This window comes from Zalophus californianus, chromosome 9, assembly GCF_009762305.2.
Source record: "Zalophus californianus isolate mZalCal1 chromosome 9, mZalCal1.pri.v2, whole genome shotgun sequence".
Lineage (NCBI taxonomy): Eukaryota > Metazoa > Chordata > Mammalia > Carnivora > Otariidae > Zalophus > Zalophus californianus.
The window spans coordinates 344,559-363,076 of record NC_045603.1 but is presented as its reverse complement, the minus strand read 5'-3'; the positions used below and the strand labels follow the sequence as shown (position 1 = coordinate 363,076).

Here is an 18,518-nt window from a genome sequence, read left to right as displayed (position 1 = left end):
TAAGCAGATGTAAGTAGAGTGAACATACCAGCTCAGCTGTGAACGGTGTCTACATGTTCATACACGGTAAGCCTAGGCCCTTGGTTTAACTAAGAATTGTGCTGTGAGGGGCGCCTGGGTGGCTCAGTCGTTAAGCGTCTGCCTTCGGCTCAGGTCCTGATCCAGGAGTCCTGGGATCAAGTCCCGCATCGGGCTCCCTGCTCCGTGGGGAGCCTGCTTCTCTCTCTCCCACTCCCCCTGCTTGTGTTTCCTCTCTCGCTCTTGCTCTCTCTCCCTCAAATAAATAAACAAAATATTAAAAAAAAAATTGTGCTGTGATTTTATAGAGCGAGGGTAAGGGCCGGTGACAGGAGAGTTCTGTCTCCATCTTCCATTGTACGGGGTTGGTTTGTAACATCGGAAAGTGACAAATGAAGTTCATCTGTGTTTTACTTAGAAACATGGAGGTTAACCACAGAGCTGAGGTCAGACGTGGGTGAGCAAGGACACAGGAGGCAGGAGGCCACTCCTCCTCACGAGCCCCGTCAAACAGAGTTTGAAAGCATGTGTACATGTCACAAATCAAATTTAAAAAATTAAATCAAAGATTCCTTTTTGAGAAAAGGAGTAGGGTGGATGGGTAGATGGATGAGGTGGTAGCCAAGAAAGAAGTAGAGTGAAGGTTGTTTTTCAGAGATGGGGAAGAGACTAGACCAGGGCGGCACGCCATCTCTGAAAGGTCAGACGGGACGTACTGCGGGCTTCGCAGGCCTGGACCTCTGACGCGGTGGCGTACAAGCTGTGAGTGAGTGAGCGTTGCCCGCCTTGGCTGGCCTGGTCTTGTGCCTCTGAGGCGACCTGGCCGAGCAGTATAACTACTTGCTTTCCCCTACAGGCTGGGTTATGGGGACACTCTTCTCCCCGGTAGTGGGGGATGCACCTGAGCCGTGCCTGTTCCAGAGAAGCTGCCCCTGGTGGTTTGAGGTCAGACAGCAGTCACTGCTGCTGCTCAAAGCCAGAGGCTGCTGCATGAGGGCTCCGTGGTGCAGCCCTGGACAGAGGAGCCAGCCACTTGGTCCAGCCTGAGAGCCACGAGGAGGTCCTGGTCTTTTTCTTGAAGTTCCTGTCCAGTTTGCCTGCTGAGTTCTCAGCCATTTGAGGAATAAGACAAAAGAGTCAGCGGACAGAACACCAAGACAGCACTGTGGTTACTTGCAAAGTGCTGTGGGAGAGTGTGTTTTATGGCTCTGGGCTGTGGGCTTCTGTGATCCAGATCGCAGAGTTAGAACTGCTCACCTGTCGGGAAACAGGGCTGCAGCAGGATAGCCCCCCAGAAAGGACACCCTCCAGAAGACCCTGAGGTGCTACAGATCAGAGCAGGAAGGATGGCTGAGCCCAGTAGCCTGATGACCCCCCTGGGGGGCAGCAAGTCTTGGCACAGAGGGAGGTGTCTGAAGGGGCAAGAGCGTTCCCTCCATCTTCACTCTGATAACCCAGGGCCCACCTTCCATGCTCCAGGACCTCGTTGTCATCATCTGTGGTTTCCTTCCTGTGGGGAGTCGTATTCTCTAGTAGCTTCCTGAGGAGGAAGACCATGTGAGGGCCTGATAGGGCACTGTTCGCCTTTCACACTTGTTCGAACCTCCCTCTGGTTTAGGCTCTGCACGGCCAGCACTCTCCGTGCTTTAGAATGAGACTCCGCAGGGGGCTCCCCTTCCTGGCCTTGCCGGATGCAACAGGACTCCTAGGTTTTGTCTCCTCCAGGGGGCACTTGGGCCCTCGTCTGGTCCCATCATCCTGGAGTCTCCCAGTAATGTGAGATCACCCCCGGGGTCAGGACAGGGCAGTTTAAACTGGAGAGGTTTTAGGGGCGCCTGGGTGGCTCAGTCATGAAGCATCTGCCTTTGGCTCAGGTCAGGATCCTGGGGTCCTGGGATCGAGCCCTGTGTCGGGCTCCCTGCTCGGCGGGAAGCCTGCTTCTCCCTCTGCCTTTGACCCTCCCCCTGCTTGTGTTCCCTCTCTCTCTGTGTCTCTGTCAAATAAATAAATAAAATATTAACAAAACAAAACAAAACTGGAGAGGTTTTAGAGTGAAGGCTCAGCTGTGAGCACGGAGACTCTGTGTCTGGGCTTCTTGTCCCTGATTGTGTAGGTAACCCTGGGCCCTGTCAGCCCATCAGTTCATGGCCTGGCCCACAGGGCAACTTCCTGTGTTGTTTCTTTGATAATCTCCTCGCCTCCGGTTTGCCTTCTGTTTTCTCTTCCTGGGACCTGTAATCAGCTGTGAGACGCTTGAATTAATGCTTGCTTCCTCTTCTTTTTGCCCTGAATGTCCCGTCTTTGCCCTTCTGTCTGCATCTGAGAGGCTTCTTCACATGCTATCTTCCTGTCCTTTTACTGATTTGTAAGCTTTCTGTTGTATTTATTTTTTAAGATTTTATTTATTTGACAGAGAGGGAACACAAGCAGGGGGAGCGGGAGAGGGAGAGAGGCAGGCTTCCCGCGGAGCAGGGAGCCCGACGCGGGGCTCCATCCCAGGACCCTGGGACCGTGACCTGAGCCGAAGGCAGACGTCCAATGACGGAGCCCCCCAGGCGCCCCTCTATTGTATTTTTAATTGAAGAGGTCTTTCTTATTGTCAGCTCTTTTAACTCCAAGCCTCTATTTCTTGCTCGTGGCCACCCTGTGTTGGGGCTGAGTGTTTCTGGTAGTTTCCTTCTGTTCTCCAAACGCTCTGTCATTGCTGTGTGCCTTGTCTTCTGGCACTTGTTTATTTGGTCAGCCCTTATGTCCCTTCTGAAAGAGAGGCACCAGAGCCTGCGTAAGGTTTGGGGTCTGAGTGAGGCTTGCTCATCATGCTTCCGCGTGGGCGATAGGTGGCCAGCCGCTTGGTTAGACGAGGATTGGTTGAGTTTTCTCTCTGTCCCACAGTTTCTCCAGAAAATAATCCCCCCTGCTCCTAGCTGTGGGATGAGGACCTGACAGCAGCCTGAGTCAGGAAGTTTTTTATTTACCAGGCCCCCTGTTTCTGGACAGTGTCCCGTCAGTCCCTCAGCTGTGCCTGATGTTCCTGATTCAGGAGCTGCTCTGGTCCACCTTTTCCAGGGGATAACTTCTGAGTCCTGTGTGCTGGCAAGGGAGGGGCAGGAAGCCCACAGCTGTCCTGAGCCAGGCCTTGCACCCTGCCTGGTAGCCACTGGCTCTGTGTCCACGCCTCTCTGGAGTGGTTTCCAGGGGACGCTCCCTCTGTGGTCACCTGAGACTTAGCTTCCCTGGTGCGCCATACCAGTCCTCTGGGTCTTGCCAGGAATCATTTCCTCTCTTCCTTCCTTCCTTCCTTCCTTCCTTCCTTCCTTCCTTCCTTCCTTCCTTCCTTCCTTTTCTCTCTTTCTCTCTCTCTCTCTTTCTTTCTTTCTCTTTCTTTCTTTCTTTCTTTCTTTCTTCTTTCTTTCTTTCATTTATTTATTTAAGATTATTTATTTATTTATTTGAGAGAGAGAATGAGAGATAGAGAGCACGAGAGGGAAGAGGGTCAGAGGGAGAAGCAGACTCCCCGCTGAGCAGGGAGCCCGATGTGGGACTCGATCCCAGGACTCCAGGATCATGACCTGAGCTGAAGGCAGTCGCCTAACCAACTGAGCCACCCAGGCGCCCTCTTTATTTCTTTTAAAGATTTTATTTATTTGACAGAGAGAGAGAATACAAGTAGGCAGAGCGGCAGGGAGAGGGAGAAGCAGGCTTCCCGCTGAGCAGGGAGCCTGATGTGGGGCTCGATCCCAGGACTCCAGGATCATGACCTGAGCTGAAGGCAGACGCTTCACCGACTGAGCCACCCAGGCACCCCTCCACTTTTCTTTTCTTGTCTTTTTACCTTTGCATTATTGGAGTAGGAGCTTTAGAGGGGAAGATAACAAGCCTGTATGTTTGATCTGCCCTGTTTAATTGAATTCCTGTTCCTTATATAAATTTTAGAACCTACTAAAACAGTACCTGTTTTTTTGAAAAATAATTATAAAATACCAATAAAGAAAACCTCAGTCCCTCTACCTAGATATAACCTTAGAGGGCCAGTGCCTTATAGCTCATCTTGCCACATGTGTGCACGTTTGCTTGTATGTGGAAACCAGATTGGGGCCTTTCCGTGGGCTCTGGAAACGTTTCCTGAAGGAATAGTCTGTACTTGCCTCTGGGCCTTGATTCTTTTGTACCATTGGTACATCTTCTCTTGTTGTTGGGAGTCTGGTGGACACCTCTCTGCCTGTGTGATGTAAAGGCCTTGCTCTGGCCTCCAGGGTCACTGTGGCCTGGCCCTCCTGCCCTGCATTCTGACCTTCTGCCCCTGGCGGCTGTGTGTTTTCCTCCATGCTGGTTTCATGTGTACATTCATGGTGCTGAGGTGACTCATTTGATCCTTGTAACCATCCCATGAGGTGAGTGGGCAGTGGTGACACCTCTCAGGGCCTGGTCCTGCATATTTAACTGGGCCACCTCTTTGTGAATGCAGCAGGTCTCTCACCCCCCTAGCCTGCCCATACGGCTCTGTTTCTCTGAGCTCTAGAGGCTGCTTTCTCTTCTCTGGGCTGCTGAGAAACGCCTGTCCCACAGCCAGACCTAGATTTCTCGGTTTCTCCCCCCTTCTACATTTAGTTGGCTGCCACGCTCTGCTGTTTCCTCTACAGTCTCTCTAACCCAGGCCTCTGTAGCCAACCCACAGTGACCACCTCGGTTTAGGCCTGTGTTAGGGCCTATGTTGGTGGCTGCCAGGAGCAGGAGGGTCATAGTGGCTGACCTTGACCCAGGGCTTACTGTTTTATGCGTAGCCTTGTGGGGCGGGTGGGCACTTGCACCCCCATGTTCAGAGGAGAAAGCCCGGACACAGAGAGGTTAGGTCATGTGCCTGAAGCTGCAGAGCTTGTCCTGTGGAGTAGCAGGTGTGCTCTAGACAGCTACCACACTCCTGTCTGCCTGGCCCCCATCACCCTCACCTGCATTCCCGCATGTACCTGGATACGGCACCAGGCATTATTTTTTTTTCTAAGATTTATTTATTTATTTTAGCAAGAGAGAGCAGGGGGAGAGGCAGAGGGAGAAGCAGAGGGAGAGAATCTCCAGCATACGGCCTGCTGAGCGCAGAGGCCAGTGCAGGGCTCAATCCCACTACCCTGACATCATGAGCTGAGCCAAAACCAAGAGTCAGACACCCAACCGACAGAGCCACCCGGGCGCCCCAGCGCCAAGCCTTGTTAGTGGCCCCACTGTTGTGGGCCCTGCCCTGGATGCAGCAGGTTGTTGAGTAGGTGTGTCTGTCCCAGGGGCGATGGCAGTGACCCTGTGTCTGTCAGATGGTAAGGCAGGGAGCACAAGGGTGTCATGGGGTTCCATGTGATGGGATAAAGATTATTCTGTATCTGGTCATTTTATGTGTCCTGGTATTTCTTACTAATAATTTGCTTTTGTAACATCTCATAGCTGGTACTGCATCATAAGCTGCTGATGTGGCATATTTTAGCCTAGGGACAAGCTTGGGTCTGTGCTTGTTGGTGCGCAGGGACAGGAAGGGCGTGCAGAGGGAGGGTGCAAACAACGGACTTGGCATCACTAACCGTGTTCACAGGAGGGAAGAGACCTGGCTAGTGGGTGTGAGGACAGAGGTTTTGAGAGGGGAGAAACCAGAAGACTAAGGAGCGTTATTTAGAGAATGCAGTAGAGTCAGAAAATGTGAGATACCACAGTGTAGAGTGTGAGGAGCAAGAAAAAGGTATGTTAGACACACGGAGCTTGTTGTAGTCAGAAATGCCTGCTGGTCACAGGATATTCATATTTTTACTCCATTCCAGGGTCTGACCCATGGATCTGCTTCCTGAGAGGCTGGTCATTCAAGCAGCTTCCTGAGAGCTGAAGAAGTCTCATTTCACCTCCAGTTGCTTGTATTGTGCCCTCTTAGGTATCCAAACACAGCCTGTGAGCTGCTGACTTGTGATGTGCCACAGATCAATGACAGACTAGGAGGGGATGAGACTCTGCTGAACCTTCTTTACGATTTCTTGGACCACGAGCCGCCTCTCAACCCTCTGCTCGCCAGTTTTTTCAGCAAGACCATTGGTAATCTCATTGCAAGAAAAACTGAACAGGTAAATAATCTGCCAAGCCCATGTGGTTTGGGGTGGCGGGCATGGCTGATGTTAATACATCTTGCTGTCAGCTATCGCTGTGCACTGGTATCTTTGGGGCTTGGAGAACGGTGTTTCTGACTGTGCAACGGTATCTTTGGGGCTTGGAGAACGGTGTTTCTGACTGTGCACCAGTATCTGCGGGGCTTGGAGAATGGTGTTTCTGACTGTGCAACGGTATCTTCGGGGCTTGGAGAACGGTGTTTCTGACTATTCCATGGGGCACAGTTGGAGCAGTGTAGGCTGCTGCTATGTGAGTTGGAATTTGATTAGGAAAGTGGCTTCCTGAAGATATTTCTGCTGGCTAGCTTAGGAATAAGCACCTCTTCCTGCCATCCCTGAGAGCTGCTCAGGACTCCAAACCAGGCTAGCTTGTCTTGTCCCGACCAGTCACAGGCATGAGGAACAGGGACATGCCTGCGACATGACAGGTTCTTAGGATGTTCACTTTCTAAGATCTGCTGCTCTGTTGGGGTGGCAGGTATTTATGTGTCTAGGACACTTAGTGTTTCAAAGCAAATAAAAGAAAACTTACAGCATTAGGCTTCTGTAAAAACAGTGAATTCGTTTTGTTAGCTGGAGCATGGTCTTCTTGGAGTCCATTCTTGCTCCTGCCTGTATTCGTGCTTCGGCACCACCCACACTGTGGACACGCAGAAAGGGCGTGCATGGTAGGGGTGCCTCAGGCCTGCCACCAGCCTCAGCCAGTCCTGGTGCGTCTTTCACCTTTTATCCCTTCCCACCATCCCTGGTGGATTATTTCAAAACAAATACCAGATATCGTATGATTTTATTGTTAATGTTACCGTGTATACCTCTAGAATACAAGGACTTTTAAAAATTCTTTTTTTTTTTTAAAGATTTTTATTTATTTATCCGACAGAGAGAGACACAGCGAGAGAGGGAACACAAGCAGGGGGAGTGGGAGAGGGAGAAGCAGGCTTCCCGCGGAGCAGGGAGCCTGATGTGGGACTCGATCCCAGGACCCTGGGATCATGGCCTGAGCCGAAGGCAGACGCTTAACGACTGAGCCGCCCAGGCGCCCCTTAAAAATTCTTTTAATCATAACCCTAGGAGGGGACAAGACTGCTGAGCAAATTGCATGATCACCCCCCAAAATATTAACCGTAATTGTTCAGTATCATGAAATATCAAGGGAGGGAACAGACTCATATTTTATGTATATGTCTGGAGTTCTGAGAAGGTACAACCTGCAGGGCAGATCGTTATTCACTTGAAGAAATTGTTGGCATGTTGTAAATGTTCAGTGGAATGTACCTTTCGCAGGATCCTAAATCTTAAGCTTTGCAAGGGACCTCAGAGGACTGTCTCACCTCAGATATTTTTCTGAACCACTCAGAGTGTAAGTGAAGAATAGGGGTGATGCAGGTGGTGAGAGAGGGCATTAGTGGTGGTAGTGGCTCTAGGACAGGGGACAGTAAGTCCTCTCATGCTAGTGACCGGTGTGGGGGGTGAGCACGGGGGTCACTGTGGCTGTGGGGCGGGGGGGTGAGTGTGGCTGTGGGGCGGGGGGGTCACTGTGGCTGTGGGGCGGGGGGTCGGTGTGGCTGTGGGGCAGGGGGGTCACTGTGGCTGTGGGGCGGGGGGGTCACTGTGGCTGTGGGGTGGGGGGGTCACTGTGGCTGTGGGGCAGGGGGGGTCGGTGTGGCTGTGGGGCAGTGGGGGTGAGTGTGGCTGTGGGGCAGGGGGGGTCGGTGTGGCTGTGGGGCAGGGGGGGTCGGTGTGGCTGTGGGGCAGGGGGGTCGGTGTGGCTGTGGGGCAGGGGGGGGGGTCGGTGTGGCTGTGGGGCAGTGGTAGAATTTCTGAAAACATTTGATTCTGGCCCTTGCCACTCAGCTCATAATTGCCTGTAGCCTGACCATATTTCTTTGCTACTTTCAGATGTTTGCTGTATTTTACTGCTTCTTGTATTTCCTTCTTCTTCCTTTGCCTAGTGCATCAAAATAATATGAAATGCACTCTTTCAAAATATTTCTTCTATTGACAAACATGTGACACATTTATATGAATTTCAAACAAGACAAAAATACATGAACAGTCTCCTGTAATACTTGAGAGGCAACCACTGTTGATTATTTAGTTCATGTTCCTCCCCAGTTCTTTTCCTGTAAGACATTTATTTTCACATAATGGCATCATACTCTGAATACTGCAAATTTTTTTTTTCACTTAGAAATGGATTTGGTGTGTCTTTTCCTATATAGCTCCCACGTTCTTTCTAGCAGACGCAGTGTCCACAGTATTGCTATACCAGAGTTTTTTAGTAGTAACCCAGAAGTTGCTTTGTTTCTAGGATCTGCTGGGACAGGGCCACAGTGTTTGATCCCAGTTTCCACAGAGACATGGGCTGCAGTGAACAGACATACTGCATTTTCTTAACTCTTCATTTCAGACCATTTCACACATTTATAGAGAAAATAGTTTATGAACCCCTGTGTTTCTGTCACACAGCTTTAATAATTATGTGTTTCTGACCAATTTTATTTTTTCTACACCCCCTATTTCCAAACCCCGTCCCTAGATATTCCCATATGTGTTTCTTTTCTTTTTTTTAAGATTTTATTTATTTATTTGAGAGAGAATGGAGAGGGAGAATGCACAAGCAGGGGGAGTGGCAGAGGGGGAGGGAGAAGCAGGCTCCCGCTGAGCAGGGAGCCCGATGTGGGACTTGATTCTAGAACCCTGGGATCAGGACCTGAGCCGAAGGCAGAGGCTTAATGGATGGAGCCACCAGGCGCCCCTCCCATATGTATTTCTACAGGATGAGGACCCTACCAGCACTGGGAGTAGCCCAGAGTGTGGCTGGAGCATAGATTAACTGTTCATTTGTTGAAGGACATGTGAGGTGTTTGCACTTTTGTCTGTTACAAATCGAGCTGCTGTGAACATTTGTGTATAGTAGTAGTTCTGCCTTGTCCATGGTTTTGGTTACCCACAATCAGTTGTGGTCCAGAAGCAGGTGATCCTCCTCCTAACATAGTGTCAGAAGGTCAGACGAAGCCTAACGCTACATCACAGCCCCAGGTCATTCACCTTCCTTCATCTCCTCACATAAGCATTTTATCATCTCACATTATAGGAGAAAGGGTGAATACGGCACAGTAAGGTGTTTTGGGAGAGAGAGGGAGGGAGCCTACATTCACATCACTTATAGTATATTGTTATAATTGTTCTAATTTATTGTTGTTAATCTCTTATTATGCCTGATTCATAAATTAAACTCTCTCGGGTGCCTGGGTGGTTCAGTTGGTTAAGCAACTGCCTTTGGCTCAGGTCATGATCCTGGAGTCCCTGGATTGAGTCCCGCATCAGGCTTCCTGCTCGGCAGGGAGTCTGCTTCTCCCTCTGACCCTCCTTCCTCTCATGTGCTCTCTCTCATTCTCTCTCTCTTCTCAAAATAAATAAAATCTTTAAAAAAATAAATTAAACTCTATCATAGGTATGTATGTATGTATAGGAAGAAATGGGAGGATATACAGGGTTCAGTACTGTTCAGGCATCCATTGGGGGTCTTGAATGTACCCCTCATGGATAAAGAGGGGTAATTGTATAGCTTTGTTTGTGTGAATTGTTATATTTGAAGTGAATTTCTTGCAAACAACACATAGTTGAGTCATGTGGTTTTATCTGCTGTGTTGATCTGTCTTTAATTGGCATATTTAGGCCATTTACATTTAATGTAATTTTTGATATTTCAGGGCTGCCATTGTATTGTAGTTTTCTGTTTGTTCTCATTTTTCATTTCTCTGTTCTTTTTCCTGCCTCCTGTGTGTTACTTGACAATTTAAATTCCATTTTGATTTATCTATGGTGTTTTCTCATGTATCTCTGTGTAGGTTTTTAGTGGTTGCTGTGGGTGTCACATTATACTAGGTATTACATCATAACTAGGACATGCATGTGGTTAGCTTGAATGGATACAGTGAAAGTGGTTGAGCCAGTTTACTAGCCCACTAGCAGAGTATGTCACTTCCTGTTGCTCACCAACCCTTAATATTATCACTCTGTTTATTCTAGTTATCCTGGTGGGTATTCTGGTATATAATATAGCATTGTGGTCTTTTTTTTTTTAAGATTTTATTTATTTATTCATGAGAGACAGAAAGAGAGGCAGAGGCAGAGGGAGAAGCAGGCTCCCCGCTGAGCAGGGAGCCTGACGCGGGACTCGATCCCAGGACCCTGGGACCATGACCTGAGCCAAAGGCAGACACTTAACTGACTGAGCCACCCAGGCATCCCTAGCATTGTGGTCTTAATTTGCAGTCTCCCTGGTGACTAATAAAGATGAGTACTTTTTAAAGTATTAATTGGCCATTTGGATATTTTCTTTTGTGAAGTCTCTTGCCCATTTTCTATTAGGCTGTCTCTTCTGTTTTTTGTTTTTTAAGATTTATTTATTTGACAGAGAGAGACATAGCAAGAGAAGGAACACAAGCAGGGGGAGTGGGAGAGTCAGAAGCAGGCTTCCCGCTGAGCAGGGAGCCCGATGCGGGGCTCAATCCCAGGACCCTGGGATCACGACCTGAGCCGAAGGCAGACGCTTAACAGCTGAGCCACCCAGGCGCCCCTGGCTGTCTCTTCTTTTTTGATTTGCAGGAATTCTCTATATTTCATTGATACAAGTCTATTGATTTTGTGTTGCAAGCATCTTCCTGCTTTGGCTAGCCACCCTCCAGTGCTTAGTGTTAATGGTATTTTAATGAGCAGAGGTTCTGATTTTTATGTAGTTCACATAATTATTTTAATTTATGGTTGGTGGAGTTTGTTGTTGTTCTGTTAAGAAACCTTTGCCTACCATAGTCATGAAAATACTCTCTGTATTCTTTTAGAAACTTTATAGTTTTACCTTTCATATGTCTATCTATAATTTACTTGAGACTGATTCTTTTTTTTTTTTAATGTTTTATTTATTTATTCATGAAAGTCAGAGAGAGAGAGGCAGAGGGAGAAGCAGGCTCCCTGCGGAGCAGGGAGCCTGATGTGGGACTCGATCCCAGGACCCTGGGATCATGACCTGAGCCGAAGGCAGACGCTTAACCATCTGAGCCACCCAGGCGCCCCGAGACTGATACTTATAAATGATGTAAGGTTGAAGGTTTTTGGTTTTGTTTTAATAGGGTGTCTAGTTAGCACAGCACCATTTATTGGTAAGGCCCTTCTCTCTCTGAGTCAGGGGCTCACATATAATATGGCTATTTCTGGACTTCGTTCTCTTGTCCTGTTTGTAATTGCACCAATGCAATACTGTCTTAATACCTGTAGCTTTATAAGTTTTGGTATTTGATTGTCCTCTCACTTTGTTTTTCTTCAGAATTTCTTGTTACTGTATTTTACCTTTTGTATTATTTTAGAATGAACAACTTTTAGAATGAGTTCGTCAGTTTCCACATTCTCCCCTGCCCTCCTCCCCCTGTCAAAATTTTTATTTTTATTAGGCTTACATTGGCTCTAGATTGGAGTTGGCAAATTGTGGCCCACAGGCCAAAACCAACCTGTCACCTATTTTTGTAAATGAAATTTTACTGAAATACAGCCACTCCCATTTACTTACATATTGTCTATGGCTATTTTTGTGTGACAGTGACAAAGCTGAGTAGGGCTTTCTTTTTTTTTTAAGATTTTATTTATTTTTTGACAGAGAGAGAGAGAGACAGAGAGGGAACACAAGCAGGGGGAGCGGGAGAGGGAGAAGCAGGCTTCCCGCGGAGCAGGGAGCCCGATGTGAGGCTCGATCCCAGGACCCTGGGATCATGACCTGAGCTGAAGGCAGACACTTAACGACTGAGCCACCCAGGTGCCCCTGAGTAGGGCTTCTTTAATTTCTCTTGGTAACATGTTGTAATTCTCTGTGTGGTGGTCTTACACATGTTTCATTAGGTTTATTCTTAGGTGGTCGATATTTTCATATTATTTTAAATGGTATCTTTTTTATGAAACTTTTTACTGAGATAATTGTAGATTCACATGCAGTTGTATAAAATAATTTGAAAAGCTCCTTTGTATACTTTGCTCAGTTTTGTCAATAGTGACATTTTATAAAACAAACACTAGTAGAACATCACTGCAGGACATTGATATTCATACAATCCACTGATCTTACACGTTTGTTCAGTTTTGCTTGTAGTTGTGTGTGTGTGTGTGTGTGTGTGTGTGTGTGTGTGTGTGTGTGTATTGAGTTCTATACTGTTTATCACCTGTATAGGTTCATGTATCTACCATTACAGTTGGATACTGAACAGTTCCAAAACAACAAGGGTCTGGGCGCCTGGGCGGCTCAGTCGGTTAAGCATCTGCCTTCGGCTCAGGGCATGATCCCAGGGTCCTGGGATCAAGCCCCGAGTTGGGCTCCGTGCTCAGCGGGGAGCCTGCTTCTCCCTCTCCCTCTGCCTGTCTGCTTACTTGTGATCTCTCATTCTCTTTCTGTCAAATAAATAAATAAAATCTTAAAAAAAAAAAAGAAAAGCCAACAAGGGTCCTTTGTGTTGCCCATTTGTAGCCACTCCCACCTTCACCCCTTCACCCGTCCCTAGCCCCTGGCACTAGTCTGTTTCCATTTCTAAAATCTGTAGTACATTCCTTGTTCTTGCAGAGTGGTGGTCCATGGGGTAGATGGACCAGGCGTTCCACCAGTCGTGTGTTCACATCCATCCAGGGTGATTCCGGGTTTTGTTCACATCCATCTAGGGTGATTCCGGGTTTTGTTCACATCCATCTAGGGTGATTCCGGGTTTTGTTCACATCCATCTAGGGTGATTCCGGGTTTTGTTCACATCCATCTAGGGTGATTCCGGGTTTTGTTCACATCCATCTAGGGTGATTCCGGGTTTTGTTCACATCCATCTAGGGTGATTCCGGGTTTTGGTGATTGTCAGTAAAGCTGATATTCTGGCAGTTTATCTTTCTGTTCTTTTGTTTTATCTGTGTACAGGATCATATCATCTGTGAATAATGACAATTTTCTTTTGTCCTTTGTAATTCTTACACCTTTTATCTCTTTTTCTTGCCTGATTGCATTGGCTAGAACCCTTAGTACAGTGTTGAATGGAAATGGTGATACTGGGCCTCCCTGTTTTATTTGTCACCTGAGAAGAAAAGCTTTCAACATTTTATAGTTAAGTATGATGTGTGTTGTGGGGTGTTTATAGACACTTTTTAATCAGAATTAAGGGAATTTTCTTTATTCCTAGTCTTTTTAGCTTATAACATAAATGGTTGTTGAAATTTGTCAAATGTTTTTACTCTCTTGGGGGCGCCTGGGTGGCTCAGTCATTAAGCGTCTGCCTTCGGCTCAGGTCGTGATCCCGGGGTCCTGGGACGGAGTCCCGTGTGGGGCTCCCTGCTCCGCGGGGAGCCTGCTTCTCCCTCTCCCTCTGCCCCTCTCCCTCTCTCTCAAATAAATAAAATCTTTTAAAAAATGTTTTTACTCTCTATTGAGTTGATCATAGAATTTTTCTTTTCTGTTCTGTTAGCAGGCGAATTCCACTGATTGTTTCTCTAATGTTAAACTAGCCTTGGTTTCATGGTATGCACCCACGTGGTTGTGGTGCATTATGGTTTCTTTCATGTGCTGAATTTTTGCATATTTGATCATCAGTGAGATTGGCTTAATTTGCCTTTCTTATAATGCCCTTATCAGGTGTTTAGAATCAAAATTTTATGTTCTTATATAAATGATATGGGGCGTATTCTTTCATCTTATGTTCCCTGGATGAGTGTATATAAGATTGGAAATATTTTTCTTTAAATGTTTGGTAGAATTCAGTGGAAAGGTCATTAGAGCCTGGAGTTTTTTCTTTTCTTTCTTTCTTTCTTTCTTTTTTTTTTTTTTTTTGAATGGGCTCCATGCGGTACTGGATGAGCAGTCTGGAGCAGCTATGTGCACAGCCCCTCTCTCGGTATTTGTGACATGTTAGCATAAAGCCTCCTACCGTGCAGCAAACCTCCATCAGCCCAGGGGCCTCATAGGGCCCCCACCACTGCCTCATGGGACTTCCCTGTGTTCAGGTCTCTGCTGTCCTTTGGAGAGGTCTTTCTTAAAACTTTTTCTAGGTCTTTCCACAATTTATGCTCTGTATAATTGAAAATTCATCTTTCTCGTGTGAGTTCTTAGGGGAAACATCTCATTGGTTGTCAGGCTTGTCAGGGTATGTTTGATTTCAGGTGATTCTGTTCTTGAAGAAGAAGGACGGGTTCATCGGCCTGGTGTTGAAGCACATTGGCACCTCGGCCCTCATGGACCTGCTGCTGCGCCTCGTCAGCTGCGTGGAGCCGGCTGGGCTCCGGATGGACGTCCTGCATGTGAGTGTGTGGGCCCCTCCTCCCCGGGGCCCTCTCCCTGTCTGCCAGTGCTCTGCAGGCTGAATGCACAGTGAGTGCCTGGCTCAGGGAGGCCAGAGTTGGGTGAGGGAGCTCAGAGAACGCGGGAAGGTCAGCTCCCCTGGCTTTCCATCCAACATTACTTTCTCCCTGCGGGGTCATCAGGGGTTCTTGTCAAGGCTTGTACTTGAGGCTGGGCCTGCAGTCTGCACCTTTTCTGCTGTACTGCCTCAGTCTACCCAGAAGCAAGGAGCAGAGTGTTCCTTTTCCCCCGACACTTTGGCCTCCTCCTCTGTGAAGAAGCAGAAGAGGGCTTTCCTTACCGCCCCCCAGATCCTGGTGCCCCTGTGGCCTCAGAGCAGGAGTTCTGTCAGGTCCTGGCTTTATGAGGAAGGCATTAGCTGACAGGGGTTCCATGCAGCGAAAACAATAAAGACCAAAGCAGGCCTGTTTTTTGTCCTAGCGTCTGTGAATGTGTCTGTCCTGACAGGCTCCCAGTAAGAGGAGTGCTCGTAGCTCCCTGACGGCTTTCCCAGAAAAGAGGAGGATTCTCATCTCAAAGAAACCAGGAAATCAGTGCTGGATAAGCTGCTCACTGTTGTTAGGCAGGTTTTGTTTGTAATGTAATTTAAAATAAAGCACTGGTCCTTCTTGCCCATTTTCCAGCTCCTGGCGTCAGGTGAGGTGTCATCAAGGTGGCACTTCTCACCCTTAGGCTCATTCTGGAGCTGCCTTCCACAAACACTTAGTCATGACAGCTAACGTTAGGCAGTGAGTGCAGCATAAACATCAGCTGTTAACAGCAGAAAGCCCGCGTAAACTCGATGCTGAGCAGCCACGGAGGCAGATCTTCCGGTCTGGGATAAGGAAGTGCCTTGGTTTCCCCGGGGCGCCCCCCACCTTTGTGCCTTGAACAGTGCTGGGCACTCAGTCCTCCCAGCACTCCTGCAGCTGCACCAGGCCTCTGTGCTTCTCCTGCTCTTGGAAAGGCCCTGACGCCACGGAGAGCGGAGCATAGCTGGGCTCCACGTGCAGCCAGGCCATGCACTGGGGGGAGAGCCCCAGCTCCAGCCCCTTCTGTCTTCTGAGATATCCTGAAGACAGTATGTTGAAGAGTCTAGCACTGGGACAGAAAGACCATGGTTCTCTTCTTCATGGAGTTTGGATCACTCCAGAATTTGATGACGATTTTTTCTTTCTGGGTCTGGGTGGACACACATTGTTGGGTAAAGATTCTCTGTCCCTGGAACCTGGCTCATGGATTTCTTCTGCACCAAACGACTTCCCTTCTGTTGAGTTAGACATGAACAGCGTCATTGACAGGCCTCTTTTTCCCTTTCAGTGGCTTAATGAAGAGAAGATCATCCAAAGACTCGTGGAATTGATCCATCCAAGTCAGGATGAAGATGTGAGTTTAGCTCCCACGGAGCCTGCCTTCTATAGAGCCCCCCACTCGGGGCTATTGGAGAATGGTCTCTGCTGCTGTGGGGGCAAGTTGCTCCTTTCCTCAGATGAGGACCAGTTAGACACTTTTTTCCTCCTTTAATCAAGCACTGACTTCTAGACTGTTTCTTTTCAGTAAAAAAATAAAACTACATTTTATAAAAAACAACGGAGCTGAATTAGTTATCTCATCTCTGGCTGAGTAACAAATTACTTTAAAACTTAGTTGCTTATAACAGAAAGTATTTTTTATTTCTGTTTCTATGAGTCAGGACCAGGACATGGCTTAGTGGGTGCTCTGCCTAGGGTCTGTCACAAGACTGGTCATGTCAGGGCTCAGCAGGGGAGGGCCCGCTTCCAGGGTCACCCACGGCTCAGCAGGACTCCGTTCCTTGAGGGCGGTGGACCTGTCCATAGGGCAGCATTCAGGGTGCTGCTGGCTTCCGTTGGAGTGAGCAAGACGGAAGTCATTCTTCTGCAAACTCAGAAGGGACAGTCTGGACACCTGGGTGGTTCAGTCAGTTGGGCATCTGCCTTCGGCTCAGGTCATGATCTCAGGGTCCCGGGATCGAGTCCCACATCAGGCTCCCTGCTCAGTGGGGAGCCTGCTTCTCCCTCTGCACCTCCCTCCACTTGTGTGCTGTCTCTCAGATAAATAAAATCTTTTTTTTTTTTTTTTTTTTTAAGGGACAGTCTGCACTGTGGCTGTATTCTGCTCTCTTGAAGGGAGTGGCTGGGTCCAGCCCATGCTTGAGGAGGTGGGATTTACGAGGGTGTGAGCTCTGGGAGGAAGGCCCCCCTGCCAGTGTAGAAGCATGTAGGATGGCAGTGGGGCTTCCTCTCTTGGCCCCCTGCCCGCTCCCTGCAAGAGTCACTGTTGAGAGTTTGGAGTATATCCTGATAGGCCTTTTTCTATGTGTGACAAAACTAAACACACTTGCTCGCCCTCTGCAGTTGAAGAACAGTGGTGACGACTATGTCTTAGCCTTGCCGTGGCCCGGCCACTCTGTTTTCTGTTCCTGTCTGTCTCCGGGGCCGTCAGACAGCTGGGCAAGGGGGCCTGTGCTCCCGACTGAGGACGGTGGGTGCCACTCCACCAGCATGAACGCTGTGGGCTGACTGGCTTCCTCCCCGGCCCAGAGGCAGGGGTGAGGCCACAGGGACCTGCTGGCTGCTTTCATTTCTCCCTAAAATAAGTCGTGCACGCACTTCCTTTAGCCCAGAGTTCCCACAGCGTGCATGTGAGGGCTGTGTGTTCTGATGCTCGTGCCAGGGAGCCAGGGGATATTTCTCTCTAGTCAGTTCATCTGCATCACTGAACGCCCCACGTTGTTGCAAGTGCGCTGTCCAGATTTTCACCGGTTAAGGATTAGTGTCGTCCTAGAAGAGTCGAGGCCTCCTGCTTTCTCTGTAGCATCTTGCCCGTTTCCATTAGCTTCCAGGACTCATTCTGAATGTTACCAGCTACGATTTAATACTTAATATTTTAAATATGAATTTAAAATACAGTGTCTGTAACATGGTCACATATACAGTATATCTCAAGATGGTTCAAGGGATAGAGCAATGTCTGTGTGGTGTATTTGACCCTTGAGAGAGCCCCATTTGGACTCTTGGGGATAGTTCAGTTCATCTGGAAGGTCTGACCAGACTTGCATCCTGACACCAGAAAGGCGAGTCAGGCAGCTCTGAAATGGACTGGTTTAGAGAGTCCAGTATCCTTCTGAGAACTGAGCAGTGGGGTAACTCCCACTGTCCAGGAGGCAGCTCTGCTGGCCTTTCTCCTCAACCCTGAGGGGAGTGCGGCATCTCCTTTTCCTTCCAGAGACAGTCCAACGCCTCTCAGACCCTCTGTGACATCATCAGGCTGGGCAGAGAGCAGGGCAGTCAGCTGCAGGAGGCTCCGGAGCCCGACCCCCTCCTCACAGTGCTGGAGTCGTGAGTGCTGGCTGCGGGTGCCTGCCTGGGTGGGTGCGGGGTCTTTCTGAGTCATTAGGGTGTCTCCACGCCCTGCCCTGAGCACCGGCAGATGCTGCTGCTGCCTCCGATTCAGATTCTGATGAGCTGGCTGTGAAATACCACATCTAGTTAACTTGCTAGAGCTGTTTCTCATGGGAAGGGGCTCCATGGGTCTCCTGCCAGGTCCAGTAACTGCAGGCCAGCAGGGGCAGGAGGTCTTGAGAACCCTGGGTGCCTGGCCTGGAGCCTGAGCAAAGCCCCTCTGAGTCTTAGGGTGTTCCTCCTCCATGGAGAGGAGAGATGGTCCTTTGGGCTTCAGGCGGTGCGTCTGCTCCAGCAGCAGTGAGCTCTGTGTGTGTCTGACAGGCAGGAGTGCGTGGAGCAGCTTCTGAAGAACATGTTTGACGGAGACCAGACTGAGAGCTGCCTCGTTAGTGGGACTCAGGTGTTACTTACCTTGTTGGAGACAAGGCGGGCTGGGTGAGTGTCTTGCGTGAGTGAGTGCCAAATGTGATGAGTGGCTGGGTATGTGGTGTTTTTCACAAATTGTTAATTATGTAAGTAATTACATGGGTAGACTCTCCTTGTTGAAAAGGTAAATGTATAGCTCCTTTGACCTTTGGCATCCAT

The 18,518-nt window shown here is 48.6% G+C and overlaps 1 protein-coding gene across 5 annotated transcripts in view; it reads left to right on the top strand.

Annotated features, from left to right (window-relative positions):
* The window catches only part of PPP6R2 (protein phosphatase 6 regulatory subunit 2), an 86,157-nt gene that overhangs the window by 48,820 nt on the left and 18,819 nt on the right, over positions 1–18,518 (top strand). For all 5 annotated transcript variants that reach the window (XM_027595623.2, XM_027595622.2, XM_027595621.2 and 2 more), the window contains 5 exons: positions 5,924–6,110; positions 14,331–14,468; positions 15,829–15,894; positions 17,755–17,867; positions 18,255–18,368. In XM_027595623.2, coding sequence (XP_027451424.2) covers positions 5,924–6,110; positions 14,331–14,468; positions 15,829–15,894; positions 17,755–17,867; positions 18,255–18,368 — 618 coding nt within the window. The remainder of the gene's footprint in view (positions 1–5,923; positions 6,111–14,330; positions 14,469–15,828; positions 15,895–17,754; positions 17,868–18,254; positions 18,369–18,518) is intronic.